The sequence below is a fragment of the Trachurus japonicus genome, chromosome 6, assembly GCF_045865225.1.
Source record: "Trachurus japonicus isolate A0001 chromosome 6, Traja_1.0".
Classification (NCBI taxonomy): domain Eukaryota; kingdom Metazoa; phylum Chordata; class Actinopteri; order Carangiformes; family Carangidae; genus Trachurus; species Trachurus japonicus.
Window position 1 is genome coordinate 35,058,039 of NC_140912.1, and position 17,499 is coordinate 35,075,537.

The 17,499-nt window shown below is 42.1% G+C and overlaps 1 protein-coding gene across 1 annotated transcript; it reads right to left on the bottom strand.

Moving 5' to 3' along the window:
• Positions 1-9,159: 9,159 nt before the first annotated feature.
• Positions 9,160-16,933, bottom strand: LOC146986563 (uncharacterized). Its single transcript, XM_085780504.1, has 4 exons — positions 16,905-16,933; positions 16,571-16,747; positions 15,863-16,036; positions 9,160-9,398 (listed from the first exon to the last, which is right to left on the bottom strand). Exons 1-4 carry the CDS (start codon positions 16,931-16,933, stop codon positions 9,212-9,214), a joined length of 567 nt encoding a protein of 188 aa, XP_085636630.1. The 3' UTR covers positions 9,160-9,211.
• Positions 16,934-17,499: the final 566 nt, after the last annotated feature.

Genomic DNA, 17,499 nt, shown 5'->3' on the forward strand with positions numbered 1-17,499 from the left:
AACTTACGCCAAGTATCACACAATTAAAGTTATGTGCTGGATTACTTTTAGTTACTATTGGATTACTTAAATACCAAATATGCAAATTAAGAATATCACACAACCAACACACATCAGTCCACGTCGATTAGATCACTCAAGACAGGAAGTCAAACTCACTGAGCATCCGGTAAATTTCAAAATAAAACACGATTGACAAACTCCCGTGACAATCGACCATGAGTCAGTCGGTCAGTCAGAGTCCTGAAGCTGATAGGACGTCATAAAGGAAATAGAAAATAATATTGGAGGAGGACAACTGCAACATTTAAAAAATGTAATCCTGACAAGAAGTAATCCCCATTTTAACAAATAGACCAGCAATCTGATGACATGTTTTTTCTACTGTAACAACATCTATTGCAAGTCTGTCCGTCCTGGGTGAGGGATCCCTCCTCTGTTGCTCACCCTGAGGTTTCTCTGATTTTCCCTGTTAAAAGGGTTTTCCATGGAGTTTTTCTTCAGTCTATGTGAGGGTCTAAGGACAGAGGATGTTGTTACGATGCCATGTGAAGCCCTTTGAGACAGGGCCGTAGCCAGGATTTTTGAAATACCGAGGTCATAGTCGTGGTGCGCGGGGGGGTGGCGTCAGAAATTTTGGGCAATTTTATATTAAAAGGCTTCAATCTGGTGCACTTTGACAGATAAAAACTACACACATCATATTAGATTAATGCCATTTTTATGATATTATCATCACTAGTGATCATCCAGAGAAGACCCAACTTCACTGAATTCTGATGAGAACACACCATCTATTACAAACAGGAGACTAGCTCCTCACACTCATAGCAGCCACAGAGTAGCAAAAATATTATATTATAAAGTTTAATTCCAGCTCGAAAAAAAAAAGAGTCTGAAATGCAATGTGAAGGTCCTGGTTGTTAACATAAAGATGAACAGGTTTCTAGGGTGAAGTGTGCACTCTTTTTTTACCATAGCTATAGCCTACTATTTTTGGGTGACTTCCTTCTGGAGCGTCAGCTGTGTTCCTCACTTTGAAACAGGCCCAGGAAGTTTGTTTGCTTTTCCTTATAGTTACCACAAACATACATCTGACTGCTCCTTGTTGCAGCAAATTTTGGTTGTTGGTTTGTGTAGTATTTCACATTTCTATGCATATTTTTTATGAGTAAAATATTGGTGTCAAACTTCATTTCGGTTGTATGGTCTTCTTTGAATGGGAAATTATGAAGAGGTCTAGGTGAAATCAAAATGAGCCAAAAACAGTTGTATTTGGATGGAGTGAATATTATGACACCGGCTATTAGTGAAATATAGCCTAATTAGTTTTCCAAAGGTCAAATTCCACCTGGACATACATATCTCTGATAATAAAACAGCTGCAAAATTGCTCAGGTTCATTTTTTTTTAGCATCTACTTTTACACAGTTAGCCTACACATTACTTATTCATTTGCCTGATATCCCATGATTCAAAGGTAGATTTTACTCTAATGTGATTTTTGTTAGTATTCTTACTAGGCAGAGATGAAAAATTTACATTTTCTACTGTAGCCTACTCCAGACATGTCTGTAGTAATCTCACAGGTCTTAGCTTTCTTTAAATAAATAAAAAAGACTGAAATAAAACTAATGGTTGCCTAAACTTTACACCGTATGCTCTTTGTTAAATCTGTCCAAAATTTTTTAGAAAAAATTTCACAGTCTTTGTGAAATATTTGTGCTTGCGCACCACATATGCTCACATCTTGTGCGTCTCCTGGGGGCTAAGCCCCCCCTGTCCTTAAAACTTAGTGACGCCCCTGTCTGTAAACATAAAATGTATCATGTCACTGTGCTTTTCACATAAAGTTGATGGAAGAATGGACAGTGCAGTAGATGCCCCCTCAGTATAGTATCTGCAGGAAAGAGGTCTCTGCTCTCCCCCACTTACTGTAGCTCAACTAATATACAGGACACAGACAGTAAACAGCGCTGAATTGACCCAAACAGCTGTTTTCTCCGCATACATGAGGTTCCGTCCCGAAATAATACAGCGCTTCAAGTGCACGTATGTACGAAACTTTTACAGTGTAACAACTGGTTGGAAAGAGCAGTTTATCTAGAGCCAACCAACTCACTCAGTAGCCTTCTCCTCCATGCACGCAGGCTCCGCGACGCGCTGTATCACTCGCTTTTTCCGAATGAATCGCCTTTTTTCCCGCGACCAGTAAACAAACACCAGCGTACGTGAGGTCAATAAACAAGAGCATTATAGGCCTACCGGAATTGTTTGGACAAGAGAGGAGAGTCACTCAGTCACCTTCCATCTGTCCTCCCTAATACTTTGCACTTTTTTTTTTTTTTTTTTTTCATTCATTAGGCCGAAAAAAATACCGAGGTCATGACCTCGGTGTCCTCAATGGTAGCTACGGCCTTGCTTTGAGACAAACTGTTTGTAAAAACAGAATATACAAATAAAATTGCCTTGCCATTACAGTTTCCTTTTTTTCCTCTTACGTCATTCCTACATGAAATCCATTACTCCCCAAGCCTGCCTGTGTTGTGTGTCCTGTGTGTGTGTGTGTATGTGTGTGTGTGTGTGTGTGTGTGTGTGTGTGTGTGTGTGTGTCAGTGTCAGTGTCAGTGATCCTGTGTAGAGCTGATGTGAGACAGATGTTCAGCAGCTGGACACTGGACCATATTTACATATTCATCAAGGCAAACACGCTAAATGGATCGCACGTGCTATTCTGCCCGTGTGAGAGACGCAATCCTAGGTGCGTCCGGTTAGTAGATCAGGTTCCACATGTGTTTGCGCGTGCAATCACGTTTGCACACGTTTTAATACACGCAAACCTTTAGTAAATCCGGCCCATACTGTTTCCACAAACCAGTGTTTCTTGTACAGTCTATGGTGGAAACAGGTAGTTTCCTTTTAATATCAATCTGGATTTGAATATAGCACATGTATGTCCTCTATGGCAAGCCAACAGGATCACAAATCCTTCTTCTCCTCTTCCTATTCTGCCTCCTCCTCTTCCACCTCCTCTTTGTCTTCCTCCCCCTCCACCTATTCCACTTTCTCCTCCTCCTCCCTCTCTTCTTCCTCTTCCTCCTCCTCTTTCTCCTCCTCCCCCTTCCTCGTCCTCTTCCTCCTCTCTCTTCTCTCCCTCTCTCCTCCCCCTCATATCTCTCCCCCTCTCTCTTCTCTCTTTTCTCTCCTTCCTTTACTGTAGTGAAGTTGTATTTTGATGGTGTTTTATTGTCCAATCACGTCCCATCGTTTGTAGCTCATTAACAGCGTCACATGTAAACGACACTAATAACCATTAAACATTAATTATCTAGATCTAATAACTCTGAGACCAGATTGACACAGTGAAGTCAGTGATGTGTAAAAAGCTGCTGTAACTCTGATCGACCACCAGGTGTCGCTGTGTTCACATGTCTGAAGCTTCGTCAGGTTTTGTGAATGAGTTTGTCTCCTGGTTTAATAACTCATGACTCTTCAGGCTGCGTTCAAGGAAACCGGTTTTTCTCAGACTCCAGTGAAGTGGATCTTCTCCTCCGTCTGTTTCAGTGCACGTTGGTGACGGTGAGGACGACTCACGTCACGTTCAGGTGAGTCAGGTGATCTGACGCTGCTCGTCTCCTGACGTCGGATCAGACCGAGGCTTCATGTGTGTGTGTGTGTGTGTTCTTGTTCTTACTACGTTGTGAGGACCGGAGAGAGTTTTTCACCAGAGTGACGACATTTATTTGAAAGAGCGTTACAACGGTGTGTTTGTGTCGACCTCCTCCTCATCTTCTTTCTCCTCCTCCAGCTCCTCCTCTTCTACCACCTCCTCCTCATCTTCTTTCTCCTCCTCCTCCTCCACCTCCTCCCTCCTCTTTCTCCTCTTCCTCCTCCTCCTCCACCTCCTCCCTCCTTTTCTTCCTCCTCCTCATCTTCTTCCTCCTCCCCCTCTTCCCTCCTCTTTCTCCTCCTCCTCCTCCACCTCCTCCCTCCTCTTCTCCCTCCTCCTCCTCCTTCTCCACCTCCTCCCTCCTTTTCTTCCTCCTCCTCATCTTCTTCCTCCTCCCCCTCTTCCCTCCTCTTTCTCCTCCTCCTCCTTCCTCCTTTTCTCCCTCCTCTTTCTCCGCTTCCTCCTCCGCTTCCTCCTCCTCCTTCTCCTCCTCCCTCCTCTTCTCCCTCCTCTTTCTCCTCTTCCTCCACCTCCTCCCTCCTCTTCTCCCTCCTCTTTCTCCTCTCCTCCACCTCCTCCCTCCGCTTCTCCCTCCTCTTCCGCTTCCTACTCCTCCTCCTTCTCCCCCTCCTCCCTCCTCTTCTCCCTCCTCTTTCTCCTCTTCCTCCTCCTCCTTCTCCCCCTCCTCCCTCCTCTTCTCCCTCCTCCTCCTCTACCTCCTCCGTCCTCTTCTCCCTCCTCTTTCTCCTTTTCCACCTCCTCCTTCTCCCCCTCCTCTTCCCCCTCCTCTTTCTCCTCTTCCTTCTCCCCCTCCCCTTCTCCCTCCTCTTTCTCTTTCTCCTCCTCCTCCACCTCCTCCCTCCTCTTCTCCCTCCTCCTCCTCCTTCTCCACCTCCTCCCTCCTTTTCTTCCTCCTCCTCATCTTCTTTCTCCTCCACCTCCTCCCTCCTCTTTCTCCGCTTCCTCCTCCTCCTTCTCCTCCTCCACCTCCTCCCTCTCCTCTTCCACCTCCTCCTCCACCTCATCCCTCCTCTTTCTCCTCCTCCTTCTCCTCCCTCCTCCACTTCCACCTCCTCCTCCTTCTCTTCTCCCTCCTCCTCCTCTTTGTTCTTCTCTTCCTTGTCCTCCTCCACCTCCTCTTCCCCCTTCTCCAGTTCCTCCTACTCCTTCAGTTCCTCCTCCTTCTCCTCCTCCTCCTCCACCTCCTCCTGACTTTCTCTCTGAGCGTCTCCTCCTACAGACGTTCAGCTGAGGGAATTCGCTCCTCACCTGTTGAGCCCAGCGTCAGGAGCTCATTATGGGATGTTTTACTTCTCTCTACAGTCTATGGAGGCCACTGAAAGAAGCTGAGCGCTCGCAGCAGGACAGATAATCAGATGGATAATCAGTAAAGTTAATAACTTCACTCTGATGTGGACAAGAATAAACTATTTCAGTGTTTCTCCTGTTATGTGGCCGTGTTGCCCAAACACAACTCTTGAACAGATTGAACTGTTTTCACAGTTAAAAAGCTCTTTGTTGTCTTTGTAAAGAGACAATATGAGATTTGCTTTTTCAGTTTAGAGTTTGTGTCAATAAAGTTTTGATAAGAGATGTTTGTTTTTCTTTCTTTTGGAGAGAAAAGTTAGTGATATTTTTACTTCACAGTACTTAAAGTTCCACAGCAAAAGTACTTCCTGTAGTTATAATATTATAAACACTTACTGTATTAATAGTACCAAAGTAAACAGTTCTTCACTGTAGTTACTGTAACACAGTAAAATTACCTAATGAGCCATATGTAATAATATAAAAATAAAGGTACTTCCTGTAGATAGAGTATCAGAGTTAAAGTACTTTATATAAGGTATCCTTTAGTTACAGTACCAAAGTAAAAGTACTTGATGTATTTATAGTACAACAATAAAAGTAGTTTCTGTAGAGAGTATCAGAGTAAAAGTATTTCTTTCAAGGTATCACAGTGGATATTATCACATTTACAGTACCAGAGTAAAAGTATTTTCAGAATCACAATAATTGCACTTCAAGGTATCCTTTATTTACAGTACAACAGTAAAAGTACTCCCTGTACTTACAGTAACACAGTAAAAATAACTCATGTATTTACAGTAGAACAATAAGAGTAGTTTCTGTACATACAGCATCACAGTAAAAGTACTTCTTACAAGGTATCACAGTGAATACTAGGAGCAGAGTAAAAGTTTCTATAATTACAGTATCACAGTAAAAGTATTTAGTTAGTAGTCACTGGAGTAAAAGTACTTCCTGTACTTGAGTGACAGATGAAGCTCATTGTTCCTGTTTGACTCAACACCTTTACCTGTGACTGGATCACTGATGATTGACACATTGAAGCTGCTGCAGCGTTTTCTGAGTCTGTGATGTCATAGATGATGTCATGTGTGATGTCACATCCTGACAGGTTCACCTGCTGCACTTTACACTTTATTTCACTCCCATAGTCTCATCAGCTGTGGAAACAGCTACAGATCAGACTCAATACAGAGTCTCCAGTCGAAAGTCTGGACTCTTCACAAGATCACGAAGCTGCTGCAGAGATGAAGAACTCAGGTCGTTGTCTCTCAGCTCCAGGTATCTCAGGTGGGAGGGGTTGGACTTCAGAGCTGAGACCAGAGAAGAACAGCTGATGTCTGACAAACCGCAGTTCACCAATCTGAATAAAGAATAAAATAAGAAGATGAAAGGATTGATGATTGATCAGATGTGTCCTGATCAATGATCAGCGTCTAAATGAGTAGATACTTTGTATGGGAGGACATTCAGGGAGAAGACATTGAAATGTGTGAATGTACATACTATATTATTAAGAACAGAAAAGGGATGATTAAGATCACACACACACACACACACACACACACACACACACACACACACACACACACACACACCAGAATCGTCATCATTGATTATTGATCAGCCTGAGTGAAATGAGCTGAAAGTGAAGAGTCATTGTCAGGTTCAGTTGTGGATCAAAGATCTAAGATCTACAACAGTAACAGTCAGTGAACTGACCTCAGACTCTTCAGTCTAGAGTCTGGACTCTCCAGAAAACCACTCAGATCCTTCACTCCTGAATCCTGCAGCTTGTTGTCGGTCAGGTCCAGGTGTCTCAGGTGGGAGGGGTTGGACTTCAGAGCTGAGACCAGAGAAGAACAGCTGATCTCTGACAAACTGCAGCTGTTCAATCTGAATAAAGAATAAAAGCAGTGAGTTGAGGACAAAGCTCCTTGTTGACAGCGTTCAGTGTCTCATCATCTGTTCAGAGCTGAAGAAGCTTCAGAAAGAACAAGTTTAGAAAATCAAAGTCCAACAGCTGAAGCAACAGGAAGCAGGTTAAACAGTCACATAGAGAGAAAACAGCTCATTAATATTCATGAGAAGCTGCTGCTGCTTCAACACAGACGCAGTGACTCCGCCTCTTCACCTGTCAGCTCCACCTGTGGCTCCATCCAGACAAACTCATGTTGTGCAGCCACATTGATCAGAGATTTACTGACCATGCTCAAGACAACAAACATGTGAGGCTGAACTCTGTTACCATGACAACTAACGTGTAGATGTTGAATGGAGCTCAGAGACAGAAAAACCTGAAACCTGCTTATTATGGGATGTTGGCTTTGAATGTTTCACTATAAACATCACAGAGCCTCAGGAAAGAGGTGGAGCCAGCAGCTATTGATTATAGATCAGTTATTGTCTGATACATCACATGTGTTTCTGTAGTGGAGGTGAAACATGAAGAGAAACAGAGACTGGACTAAAAACCAGTGAGGTGCAGTCAGGGCTTTGATTTATTCACTTCATCTAAAGTTGGACTCTTTTTGACTTTAAGATAACTTTACTACAAGTTCAATGTGTCAGAATGTGGTGATTTTCATGGTCTAATAAAAGCCAGTAAACAGAGCTAGCTTCTGTCCAGGCAGCAGCTGCACAAACCACTCAGCCATGTGTAGTATTACAGAGCAACGGCCCAGAGCTGCTCTGCCTCTTCTGTCAGTACGGTGTGTATGTGGCTGTTTGCACATGTGCAGTAAGTTCCCACAGAGAGTTCACATGGAGGTGAAAAGGCACAACGCTACGCTGCCTCTTCACTTAACTGCACCATGTCTGAGCTGCACTTCTGTTCACGTTGCCTTGGTGAATGGTCAACACACAGACGTGTCCCCTGGCTTTTTAGCCTCCAGCAGTTTAGCAGCTAATTCAACTGCAGTGATGCTCCACTGGAGAGGTGAACACCTTAATGAGCTTTCATCTGAAGAACAACAGCAGCTTTTATCTGACGGGAGACCAACGCCTGAGCTACGGTGGCTAACAGTTAGCAAGTTTTAACCTACCCTCTCTCTGACACTTAAACACTTTTACACACACACACACACAGCCCAGGTTGTGTGTCTTATCTGTTGTAAACCTTGTAATAACATCTTGTTGTGTACAGTTAACATCCTTGTTGCTCAGGTCTGAGTGTGGATTGTGTTAAAGGTTTGTTGTGTAATGTGAGCGGTGCTCCAACATGTGATCCTGTTATTGATCTGAGTTGTGTGTTAATAACAGCTGATGTCAAGAGGGCATGGATTGTGGGGAAAAGGTGTTGCACATGTTTAAGACTTGGATCTGTGTGAACCATTGTGCATGAATGTGTTTGTTGTGAGGTTGTTGTGTGATGAGCTGTCTGAGGTGCCGACCCCCCCACAGCCCTGGTCTTGGTCTGTGAGCGCCTGCCTACCCTGTCCTACAGCCTCAGTGTGGATCAGTAGAATATCAGCCTCATGTCTGCAGCTCAGTATCAACACAACTTTCACATCACATTCATCTGAGCACAGAAATAAAACAGAGTCTGACCCCAGAGCCTCCAGTCTACAGTCTGGACTCTCCAGAAAACCACTCAGATCCTTCACTCCTGAATCCTGCAGCTTGTTGTCACTCAGGTCCAGGTGTCTCAGGTGGGAGGGGTTGGACTTCAGAGCTGAGCCCAGAGAACAGCTGATCTCTGACAAACTGCAGCGCTCCAATCTGAATGAAGAATAAAAGAAGAAGATGAAATGATTGATGATTGATCAGATGTGTCCTGATCAATGATCAGTGTGTAAATGAGTAGAGGGACTTTGTCCTTGTGTTGTTGTGGATCATCATCATGTGGCCTTCTACACACATCATCCACATGTCAGCACAGATTCATCAGCTGCTGCTGACCTCAGATCAGTCTGTCAATATACAATCAATATCTGATCAATACCTGTTGGACTAAACACTGACTACAACTCTCTGATTCAGGACACACACACACACACACACACACACACAGCTGCAGTGATCAGATCATTGATTATTGATCAGACTGAGTGAAATGAGCTGAAAGTGAAGAGTCATTGTCAGTGTGAGAGAAGAACAAGTGGAAACATGAGACAACAACTATTTCAAACGTCCTTCATTCATGACATCAAAGTCAATGATTCAAGTTCTGAGTGAAGATCAATCAGGTTCAGTTGTGGATCAAAGATCTAAGATCTACAACAGTAACAGTCAGTGAACTGACCTCAGAGTCTCCAGTCTACAGTCTGGACTCTCCAGAAAACCACTCAGACCCTTCACTCCTGAATCATGAAGGTTGTTGTTCCTCAGGTTCAGTTCTCTCAGGTGGGAGGGGTTGGACTTCAGAGCTGAGCCCAGAGAAGAACAGCTGATCTCTGACAAACTGCAGCTCCACAATCTGAATAAAGAATAAAAGCAGTGAGTTGAGGACAAAGCTCCTTGTTGACAGCGTTCAGTGTCTCATCATCTGTTCAGAGCTGAAGAAGCTTCAGAAAGAACAAGTTTAGAAAATCAAAGTCCAACAGCTGAAGCAACAGGAAGCAGGTTAAACAGTCACATAGAGAGAAAACAGCTCATTAATATTCATGAGAAGCTGCTGCTGCTTCAACACAGACGCAGTGACTCCGCCTCTTCACCTGTCAGCTCCACCTGTGGCTCCATCCAGACAAACTCATGTTGTGCAGCCACATTGATCAGAGATTTACTGACCATGCTCAAGACAACAAACATGTGAGGCTGAACTCTGTTACCATGACAACTAACGTGTAGATGTTGAATGGAGCTCAGAGACAGAAAAACCTGAAACCTGCTCATTATGGGATGTTGTCGTTGAATGTTTCACTATAAACATCACAGAGCCTCAGGAAAGAGGTGGAGCCAGCAGCTATTGATTATAGATCAGTTATTGTCTGATACATCACATGTGTTTCTGCAGTGGAGGTGAAACGACGAGAACCGGAGGCCAGAACAGACTGAGGTGCAGCCGCCGCTGCAAGATGCTCCGTCCACAGCTCACCTGGCTCCAGCAGGTGCCTCGCCCGAGTCGTCACCAAGTATTCCGACATCTAATCCTTCGGCGTGATGAGCCTACAAGCCTGTACTGATCTCCATTGGCAACCGTATGTATATCTCCACTTTTGACTCTGTTTTGTAACTTTCTGCCCAACTTTGATGGAGTTACCATGCTATGGCTATGCTCCATGCTGTGATCCTGTGTTGCGCTTACATGTAAACAAGGTCGCATGCTGCTGACGTCATCAGTGCGCTCTGCGCCCTTCCCCTTACAAAACAGTAGCCACGTGACTCATGCTCTGACTCCTGTCAACCTTAGGATCTCATTGCAGATCATTCTATGGGTCATCTACATATGTGGACATATTCATTTATTGGCATGGGACTATTGGTTTTGTTTTTGTCCATCCTGTCCTTTTGCTCCTGCCTGTATTTAAGGAGGATGTTGCTCTGTGCCTTCTATGTTGTCTGTTGTCTGTCTGTCTATCCGTCTGTCTGTATGTTGTCCGTTGTCTGTCTGTCTGTCTTTGTGTTATGTCAGTGTGCACGCTTACCTACTGTTTTCAACACAACTTACATGACCTCTCCAGCAGCAAGTTTTGGCCTGTCTTATTTTGCAAGTGGATGTGTGTGGAGGTGTGTGTATTTTCTTCACAACTGTTTTCTTGTCTGTGTGCCTGTTTGTTTTATGTGTTGCGCCGTCTGCTCCCCGCTTAGTGTATTGTCCAGCCACTCCCCATCATGCCCGTTAATTTGGACAAGTTTGCTGTATGTCTGTTGATGTTCATACTTCCCTGGGGAATGATGTTGTGAATGAAAACTCCTTGTGGATGGAACACGACAATCTAGAAATAGAAACTTCTGTGTTCACAGACTACAAACCTTATAGCATGATGGATGAGATTGATCCAGATAATAATTTCTATGCAAAATTTAATCATAGCTGTAAATATTATTCAGAAACAAAATTTAACGAATGTATTGATCTTCAAAATAAAATATCTCTTATAAACTTCAATTGCAGAAGTCTTTATGCAAACTATGATTCCATAATACATTGTCTGGACCAATTTAATTCACCATTTACCATAATAGCTATGTCTGAAACCTGGCTAAAATCAAACAAAGGTACAGATTTTGCAATTAAAGGGTATGAAATGTTTTACACAAACAGAGAATGTAAAAATGGTGGTGGTGTTGCGCTATATATAGACAAAAACTTTGATTACAAAGTGATAGAAAATATGTCTGTGGCTGTAGAAGATGTGTATGAATCCATAACAGTGGAAATATATATGGGAAAACAGAAAAACATAATAGTTAGCTGTATTTACAGGGCTCCTGGAGCAAATATAGAGGTATTTAAGGAAGAGATAGAAAAGCTGTTTTCTTCAAGCACCCAGAAAGATTTACTTATATGTGGGGATTATAATATAGATCTTTTAAATGCCAGGAAACACAAACCAACAGAGAATTTCATTGATACAATGTTCTCTATGAGTTTGTTTCCAGCAATTACAAGACCTAGTAGGATAACCCTGCAAAGTGCCACCTTGATTGATAATATTTTCACCAACATTACATATAATAATATAGTCAGTGGGCTTTTGTATAATGATACAAGTGACCATCTACCAGTTTTTATGGTGTATGATTGTAACTATAGATTATGGAAAGATAAATTAAATATCAAATACAAACGAATAAGAACAGAAGAATCAGTTGATGCATTCAAAGCTGACCTATTAGCTCAAAACTGGGATCCAGTTTTGAAAGAAAACGACGTAGATATAGCTTATGATAAATTTTTAGAAATAGTTACACGAATGTATGATAAGAATTGTCCACTTAAAAAGGTCAATCTGAAAAATAATAGTACGAACAGCCCATGGTTAACAAAAGGACTGAAAAATGCCTGTAAAAAGAAAAATCATTTATATAGGCAATTTATTAAATGTAGAACCAAGGAGGCAGAACTGAAATATAAAAAATATAAAAATAAGTTGACTACTATTATGAGGTTCTGCAGGAAGGACTATTATGCTAATTTAATTGAAAGTAAGAAAAATAATTTGAAGGACATATGGAAAGTACTTAACAACATTATCAGTAGGAAAAATGAGAACTTTTACCCAGATTACTTTATAGAAAATAATAAATCAATTACAAATATGGAGGAAGTGGTGGAAGGTTTTAACAATTTTTTTGTGGATGTTGGGCCCCAGCTCTCTGAAAAAATCATCGAGAGTGGAATGGAAAATTCCGGGTCACCAGGGGAATTAGTGGAGCAAAATCCACATACAATGTTTCTCAAACCAACAGATGAAAATGAAATAATTGGCATACTAAATAATTGTCATAATAAGACATCCACAGATTTTAATGATTTTGATATGACAATAATCAAAAAGGTCATGGCTGGAATGATTAAACCATTCACATATATTTGTAATTTGTCCTTCCAAACAGGAGTTTTCCCAAGTAAAATTAAAACTGCTAAAGTAATCCCATTATTCAAAACAGGTGACAAACATCTTTTTACAAACTACAGGCCCATTTCACTCCTTTCACAGTTTTCAAAAATTATAGAAAAGCTTTTTGCTAATAGGTTGAATGTATTTATTGAGAAATATAATTTATTTTCAGACTGCCAATATGGATTTAGGAAAAAGAGATCAACTGCGCTGGCGTTGATAGACTTGGTTGAAGAAATAACAAACTGTATTGATGAAAGGAAATTTGTAGTCGGTATCTTTATCGATCTTAAAAAGGCATTCGATACGATAGATCATACAATTTTGTTAAATAAGCTATAGCGTTATGGTATAAGGGGTATTGCTCTAGGATGGCTGAGAAGCTATCTGAATGAGAGACAGCAATTTGTCCAAATAGATAACCATGTTTCAACCTGTAGAGATATCATTTGTGGTGTTCCTCAAGGGTCGGTATTAGGCCCCATCTTATTTATACTGTACATTAATGATATTTGTTTGATATCAAATGTGATGAAATGGATACTCTTTGCTGATGACACCAACATTATTTGCTCCGGTGAAAACTTACAGCAACTCCTGGAAACGACTACACATGAAATTAACAAGCTGAAAAATTGGTTCACTTTGAACAAACTATTTCTAAATTTGAAAAAAACAAAGATTATGTTATTTGGTAAACACAACACTGATGTCCCAGTTCAAATTAAAATTGATAATGTAATAATTGAAAAAGTAGAAGAAACTACATTTCTTGGAGTGATCATTCATGAAAAAATGTGCTGGAAACCTCAGATAAAACATGTTTGTTCTAAAGTTGCAAGGAGTGTGGGTGTCATCCGAAGAGTTAAGTATATACTAAATCATAAGTCTTTACTTTCACTATATTATGCTTTTGTTTTTCCTTATCTGAACTACTGTGTGGAGGTCTGGGGCAATACATACAACACTAATTTGCACCCATTGATTATTCTACAGAAAAGAGCTATTCGTAATGTTTGTAATGTAAAGTACAATGATCATACAAATGACTTGTTCTTTAGGGCAGCAGTATTGAAATTCCTGGACCTGATTAAACTAAAAACTGTACAAATTGCCTATATGGCCAAACATAATCAATTACCTGATACTATACAAGGTCTCTTCTGTGAAAGGGAAAGTGCGATATGACCTCCGGGGTAAACATAAACTGGCACAGCAGCTCACAAGAACAACCCTTAAATCTATGTGTGTCTCAGTTTGTGGAGTAATTATGTGGAATAGTTTGGCTGAAAACATTAGAAATAGTAAAAGCCTGAGCGAGTTTAAAAGAAAGTTTAAACAGCAGATGTTTGATGTGTACAGTAGGGAAGACGGTGGTGGTTAAATTAAATTAAATTAAATTGATTAAATAAATACATAAATAATATAGGACAAATGTAGGACTGTTGAGGGAGCTCGCAATGCTCCTACTTCAATGCTTTTTGTTTGTTTGTTTGCTCGCTTGTTTTTTTTGTTTTGTTTTTTTTGTTATGTATGTCTCGATAGTGTCTTTATGTGGGGGATGGAAATTTAAAAGCTATGCTTCGTCCATCCCCTTTTCACACCAGGTGTTGTTGTTTTCTAACTGTGCTGTTGTTGTATTGGTATGTTGGTGTCTGTAGTTTGTTCTGTTTGGTTGCTGTGGTCTGGTGTGAAATAAACAGTAAACAGTAAACATGAAGGGAAACAGAGACTGGACTAAAAACCAGTGACGTGCAGTCAGGGCTTTGATTTATTCACTTCATCTAAAGTTGGATTCTTTTGGACTTTCAGATAACTTTACTACAAGTTCAATGTGTCAGAATGTGGTGATTTTCATGGTCTAATAAAAGCCAGTAAACAGAGCTAGCTTCTGTCCAGGCAGCAGCTGCACAAACCACTCAGCCATGTGTAGTATTACAGAGCAAAGGCCCAGAGCTGCTCTGCCTCTTCTGTCAGTACGGTGTGGATGTGGCTGTTTGCACATGTGCAGTAAGTTCCCACAGAGAGTTCACATGGAGGTGAAAAGGCACAACGCTACGCTGCCTCTTAACTTAAAGCAGATAACAGCGGCACGGCCGTTTCGGCTAATGCTGTGTTCAAGGCAGGCTTTTGAAACCGTAAGTTACAGCTTCAAGTCACAACTACGACTTGGTAGCATTCCAGGTAACCCGTAGCTCGTGTTTTTACCGTCCTGTTGTCTGTGAAAGTTCCCTATAACAGCCACTCGTAACTTCCGACCCGTGAACTCGTACCAGATCGAACTGGTATGACTTCACAGGAAGGAAAAACACAAAGTACGAGTTTCCTTGAACGCACCATGAGTTAGCAGCCCCCGCCCTTGTCAGGCATCAATTGGTCCTCGTGCTACGTCACCACATTCACGCGCATCCCTTGGCTGCACACACAGCCCTTCATGCCGTTCTCTCCCCTCATTGGATAACACTTGTATCCCACAAGGAAAATTTTCTCCTCGGGTTACAGCAGAGCAGAGTGACGGAGAGACTCGTGTTTAGGCTGAAATACTTCATGTAAGTGATTGCTGACGGAAAATAGGACTATTTAGGACTTATATTAACAAAAACATTCCACTGATATCTGCTTTAACTGCACCATGTCTGAGCTGCACTTCTGTTCACGTTGCCTTGGTGAATGGTCAACACACAGACGTGTCCCCTGGCTTTTTAGCGTCCAGCAGTTTAGCAGCTAATTCAACTGCAGTGATGCTCCACTGGAGAGGTGAACACCTTAATGAGCTTTCATCTGAAGAACAACAGCAGCTTTTATCTGACGGGAGACCAACGACTGAGCTAAAGATGGCTAACAGTTAGCAAGTTTTAACCTACTCTCTCTGACACTTACACACTTTTACACACACACACACACACACACACACAGCCCAGGTTGTGTGTCTTATCTGTTGTAAACCTTGTAATAACAGCTTGTTGTGTACAGTTAACATCCTTGTTGCTCAGGTCTGAGTGTGGATGTTGTTAAAGGTTTGTTGTGTGATGTGAGCGGTGCTCCAACATGTGATCCTGTTATTGATCTGAGTTGTGTGTTAATAACAGCTGATGTCAGGACGGCATGGATTGTGGGGAAAAGGTGTTGCACATATTTAAGACTTGGATCTGTGTAAACCATTGTGCATGAATGTGTTTGTTGTGAGGTTGTTGTGTGATGAGCTGTCTGAGGTGCCGACCCCCCACAGCCCTGGTCTTGGTCTGTGAGCGCCTGCCTACCCTGTCCTACAGCCTCAGTGTGGCTCAGTAGAATATCAGCCTCATGTCTGCAGCTCAGTATCAACACAATTTTCACATCACATTCATCTGAGCACAGAAATAAAACAGAGTCTTACCTCAGAGTCTCCAGTCTACAGTCTGGACTCTCCAGAAAACCACTCAGACCCTTCACTCCTGAATCCTGCAGCTTGTTGTCGCTCAGGTCCAGTTCTCTCAGGTGGGAGGGGTTGGATTTCAGAGCTGAGCCCAGAGAAGAACAGCTGATCTCTGACAACCTGCAGCTCCTCAATCTGAATGAAGATTAAAAGAAGAAAATGAAATGATTGATGATTGATCAGATGTGTCCTGATCAATGATCAGTGTGTAAATGAGTAGAGGGACTTTGTCCTTGTGTTGTTGTGGATCATCATCATGTGGCCTTCTACACACATCATCCACATGTCAGCACAGATTCACCAGCTGCTGCTGACCTCAGATCAGTCTGTCAATATGCAATCAATATCTGATCAATACCTATTGGACTAAACACTGACTACAACTCTCTGATTCAGGACTGAACTGGATCAAAGGTTAAAGGTCCAGACCTGATCCAGGACCCCACACACACACACACACACACACACACACACAGTGAAATGAGCTGAAAGTGAAGAGTCATTGTCAGTGTGAGAGAAGAACAAGTGGAAACATGAGACAACAACTATTTAAAACGTCCTTAGTTCATGACATCAAAGTCAATGATTCAAGTTCTGAGTGAAGATCAATCAGGTTCAGTTGTGGATCAAAGATCTAAGATCTACAACAGTAACAGTCAGTGAACTGACCTCAGAGTCTCCAGTCTACATTCTGGACTCTCCAGAAAACCACTCAGATGCTTCACTCCTGAATCCTGCAGCTTGTCGTTGTGACTCAGGTCCAGTTCTCTCAGGTGGGAGGGGTTGGACTTCAGAGCTGAGACCAGAGAAGAACAGCAGATCTCTGACAAACTGCAGCTGTTCAATCTGAAAAAAGAATAAAAGCAGTGAGTTGAGGACAAAGCTCCTTGTTGACAGCGTTCAGTGTCTCATCATCTGTTCAGAGCTGAAGAAGCTTCAGGTCCAGAGGCTGTGGACACAGTCACAGTGGCTCAGGAGAAACTGTCCACTGTCCGAAGCTGACCTCTGACCCCTCACTGACAGTGGAGTCATGTGACCAGAGGCTGTTTCACAGCCCCTTTTTTTCTTTTTCCCCCTCACAATTTTTATTTGTAAACGTGAGGTTTAACAAACACATGACAGAAATTCATTGAACACTGAACAGACCAGGGGACACTGCAGTTCATTGTCAGTCCTTTCAAGAGTCAAATTAAATGCATAGTTTTTAACAGGTTGAGAGTCTTCTCAGCTTTGTTGTTGTTAAGCAGTCCAAGTACGGTGCCATATTGCTGGAGTTCAACAATGAAATGAAGAAAACAGGGTTTCGTTTCAGACCATTTTGATTTGTGAATATGAAACTTTCCAAGAATAATTAGAAGTTGTATTATGGCAGTGTTGCTCTCCATCCCACGAAAAACAAAATACAGCTTCACAGACACTGTGGACAGGAAGTAAACTCCTTTCATGTCATGTGACCATGAGCTGAAGCTTCCTTCCTGTGGAGCCCAGTGTTGATGTTCATGAGCCTCAGTGTCTCCACAGTGGGATCATCAAACCAACACTGTTCTCTGAGCTACAGGACTTTAACCTGACCTCTCACACTGGGAAGCTGCTTTGAC

Bases quoted from the DNA above. Each gene is read 5' to 3' on its own strand.
- LOC146986563 (XM_085780504.1), bottom strand. From the start codon at position 16,933: ATGACTCCACTGTCAGTGAGGGGTCAGAG. The intron at 16,748-16,904 runs GTCAGCTTCGGA...TTCTTTTTTCAG, and splicing joins CTGTCAGTGAGGGGTCAGAG to ATTGAACAGCTGCAGTTTGT. The intron at 16,037-16,570 runs GTCAGTTCACTG...ATCTTCATTCAG, and splicing joins TGTAGACTGGAGACTCTGAG to ATTGAGGAGCTGCAGGTTGT.